Source organism: Cryptomeria japonica, chromosome 7 (assembly GCF_030272615.1).
Source record: "Cryptomeria japonica chromosome 7, Sugi_1.0, whole genome shotgun sequence".
In the NCBI taxonomy this organism is placed as follows: domain Eukaryota; kingdom Viridiplantae; phylum Streptophyta; class Pinopsida; order Cupressales; family Cupressaceae; genus Cryptomeria; species Cryptomeria japonica.
This window is the reverse complement of record NC_081411.1, coordinates 815,754,699-815,758,755: the sequence shown is the minus strand read 5'-3', so window position 1 is coordinate 815,758,755 and position 4,057 is coordinate 815,754,699. Positions and strand designations below refer to the sequence as shown.

Below are 4,057 nucleotides of genomic sequence, written 5' to 3'. Positions count from 1 at the left end.
CTTGTTGGTATTGAAACTTGATTATCTTCTTGATTCAAATGTTTTGTTTCAATTATTATTGGATTCTTGTAAGTGGGTGTAAATTGATTTAAAGCTATCACTTCATTTTCTTAACGACCTACCAATTGACCTCCTGTACTACACAAACTTATGCAAAAATAGACCAATTATTTTCCTAAATGGACCTTCCACACCTCTTCAACATACCCATTGCACAACAAGGTGCAATTGCTAGTTTAAGATGTTGTGAAAATCTTAATTATATGATTTTAAATTTTTTTTTAATGAACAAATATCTATATGATCATTTATAAAATAATGTATATAACACATCAGAAGAGAAGCAAGGAAGCAAGGACAAGCCAAAGAGAGAACGCATGTCATCCAGATAGCTTCGCCACCAAAACCTCATGCGAATCCGCAATGAAAAAACATAACAACGTGCTGAGCTCTATGTATGACGTGCTAACCGCAGCGATAAATGACGTGATTGTAAAATTCCAAAGTGTCCACGTGGCTGTTTTCAATGAGAGAGAAAATAATAATCTTGTTGTACATAGCCAGGTATTCAACCGAGTGGATTACAATTGCAAAAGTTGGAAAAAGTGTAGATCTTTCCAGACTGTCAGAAATCTGAAACCTGAAAGGTGGAAACCTGTAGGCATACATTTCAAGTGTCTGCGTAGGAACCTTTTCTGACACTCCCCCCAAACACAAGGGGACAGGTGCCAAAGCTGTAATGCTAATGCCATACCAGGTGTCTGCGGAAATACTTATTCTAAGACTCCTCCAAACAGCACTGGACGGGTGTCAATGTTGTAATGTCAATGCTATAAAAGTATTCGACTGCTCTAGCAAAGAATTTCATGGGAGCTCGCTCAGTACCCGAATTTTCATATACCCACTTTCGCCTGGTTGTTAAAAAGTGAAAACCCACTTGAATTTGCAGTCCTAACACTCGGTGGGAACTTGCTAGAAGGCGTTTGTGGAAGGAATATATGTGTGTGTGTCTTTGAGAGAGAGCTTGCTTAGTTTGAAGTGCCTTGAATTGTAGAAATAGTTGGCAATGGCCTGTGAATGGGTGCATGGCGGCATTCCTGCAGGACCAGTGCAGAATTACTTGCAGAACAACAAAGCATGGAGTGTACGAAGGAGAGCCTGCAGCAGGCCTTTCAAATTCGAGCTCAAAATGGCAGCAAATCGGTCCCAGGTGTTCACCGTTTCGAATTCCATCGCGAGTTTCTGGAAGGTCCACAACCCAGTTCAAAACGAACCCAACGGACTAGAGCTCGGTACGAGCCGGAGGGACCAGAAGAAGCAGTGGAATTCGTTGCAGAAGCTGGGGGCAACCGTTCTGGACGCGGTGGAAAAAACCGTTTTCAGGCTGGAGAGCGAACGACCCGTGCCGAGTACGTGCGACCCGGCCGTTCAGCTCAGTGGGAATTTCAGGCCCGTTCCTGAGATGCCCGTGAAGCATGAGTTAACCGTCGAGGGCGTCATTCCGGTGGAATTGGAAGGCATCTATTTGAGAAACGGCGCAAATCCGCTGTTCCAACCGTCTGGCGGACACCACCTGTTCGACGGCGATGGCATGATCCATGCCGTCACACTGCGGGCCGGAAAGGCCAGTTACGCCTGTCGGCTCACAGAGACTGAACGGCTGGTCACTGAACGGCGGCTCGGGCGCAGCTTTTATCCCAAGCCCGTGGGTGAGCTCCACGGCCATGCCGGGCTCGCAAGACTGATGCTCTACTACGCCCGTGCCCTCTGCGGTCTGGTGGACCCCGCAAAGGGCATGGGCGTCGCCAATGCCGGTCTCGTCTACTTCAATGGCCGGTTACTGGCAATGTCCGAGGATGACAAGCCGTACGCCGTCCACATCACTGAAGACGGGGACCTGCAAACGGCCGGTCGGTTTGATTTCGACGGGCAGCTGTCGGACTCCATGATCGCCCACCCGAGCATCGACCCGCGGACTGGCGAGCTCTTCGTTCTGAGCTACAACATTCTGCAGAGACCGTTTCTCAAGTACTTCAGGTTCGGACCTGACGGGTCCGGTCCTCGACCCGTGGACATCACGCTCCGTGAGCCCACCATGATCCATGACTTCGCCATCACAGAGAAGTATATTGTTGTGCCTGATCAGCAGATGGTTTTCGACCTCCGCCGCATGCTGGCGGGCGGGTCGCCGGTTTTGTATAATGAGAAAAAGGTGCCCCGGTTCGGTGTCATGCCCCGGTACGACGGTGACGAGAGCCGGGTGGTGTGGATTGATGTGCCGGACTGCTTCTGTTTTCATCTTTGGAATTCGTGGGAGGAAAATCAGGGCGAGGAAATCGTTGTGATCGCCTCCTGTATGACACCGCCTGATGGTGTATTCAACGAACATCCCGACAAGCCGTTCAAGAGCATTCTGTCGGAGATAAGGCTGAATCTTCGAACCGGTTCGAGTGTTCGGCGTGAGATCGTGGCGGGTGTGAACCTGGAGGCCGGGCAGATCAACAGAAATTATGTTGGCGTCCCTACGCGCTTCGTTTACATGGCCATTGCGGAGCCGTGGCCCAGGGTTTCCGGGATCGCGAAAGTGGATTTGCAGGAGAAGAAGGTGGTCGGAAAAGTTGTGTTTCAGGATGGGTGCTATGGTGGGGAGCCTTATTTTGTTCCCCGCGGACCGGATTCTTCATGCTCAGAGGATGACGGTTTTGTGGTCACTTTTGTGCACAATGAAGTAAGTGGGGAATCGGAGTTTGTGATTCTGGACGCCATGACTGAGGGCCTGGATCGCCTGGCCTCTGTTAAATTGCCCTCCAGGGTGCCCTACGGTTTCCATGCCACCTTTGTCCCGCATCAAGAGCTTCGCCGCCAGAAATGCTCTGCATAGATCTGATAGCCTGAAACTTTAATGGGCATTTTGAAAAAAAACAAAAGATGACGAATTGGGTCAAACCCAATTCAGATTACACACAGAATAATATAGATTTCGTATATGTCATGTTCTTTTTTCTCTGGGCTCTTCTTGTATTTTATATTTTATAATAGGTAATTCTTTTGTCTGTATAAGCTCCAGTTTTGTATTCTTGGGAAGCGTTTAAAATAATGGCCGCCGTTCCCAGATTTGACTAGTTTATTTAGTTTTATCTTATGGGTGGGAACAGGGGAACCGTCTGCACCGTTCTGTGGAAAACGGCAGAACTTTTTTATAGTTATATCCGCTTTTGGAGACAAACATTGATTTCTTTCCTACGCCCGTGACCTCGGACTGTGGAATGGAGTGTACGACAATCTCAAATGCCTTGAGAATTGAACCAGGTCACATGCAGCTATGTTTATCGTTGGATCTTGTAAATAAATTTCTCTATTCTTGTACAGAAGTTATTTTCTTGAGTGACAAGACACGTCTTTGAATTATAAGGCGTTTTATTGTAATCTTTGGTCTCAATCCGGTATGCATTGAGCCACCCGCCTCGAAAGATTCATTCACACAATCTCTGCAAACATATTCAGTCTAATTGAATAATAAATCAGACAACAGAATTAAATTTTAGATATAGGAAATGAAGAGAATTATTCATTCAATTGATTTTAAAAAAAAAATGATATTGTCGATGTTAAGGTATAATTGTACGATATATTTAATAGCTAGATAAGATTATGAACATAATTTTTTGAGGACTCTAACAAATCTGTTTTTATTTTTTATTTTTTATCTCTTGTCCGAGTTGAATAATACCATTAAAATTTAATTTTTATATCTCAAATCTCACTAATCTCTAAAGTAAAAGAGGGCATCATGTGAGTGCTTCATCTCCAATCATAGAGTTCTATGGGCTTCCCTACTCTCCACTTCACACGGTGGTCATAATAGAATATCACATAGGGTGAGAATCTAATGGAGTCTAAGTGTAAAGTAGGTCATATCTATAATGCACATAATACCAGCCATGGCCTAAACTTTGCAAAATGCATTTTGATTTTTTTAAGATTTTGATTTCAAAAGAGTATACAAATGGCAACTTGTATTGTCACAAGTGGATGCCACTTGGTTTCAACTTATGTA

The 4,057-nt window shown here is 45.1% G+C and overlaps 1 protein-coding gene across 1 annotated transcript; it reads left to right on the top strand.

Annotated features, from left to right (window-relative positions):
• The first annotated feature begins 616 nt into the window (after positions 1-616).
• On the top strand, positions 617-3,371 carry LOC131041824 (9-cis-epoxycarotenoid dioxygenase NCED3, chloroplastic). The gene has a single exon (XM_057975043.2). It carries the CDS (start codon positions 1,067-1,069, stop codon positions 2,879-2,881), a length of 1,815 nt encoding a protein of 604 aa, XP_057831026.2. The 5' UTR covers positions 617-1,066; the 3' UTR covers positions 2,882-3,371.
• The last annotated feature ends 686 nt before the right edge of the window (positions 3,372-4,057 follow it).

Coding starts and splice junctions, on each gene's coding strand:
- LOC131041824 (XM_057975043.2), top strand. CDS start 1,067: ATGGCCTGTGAATGGGTGCATGGCGGCATTCCTGCAGGACCAGTGCAG.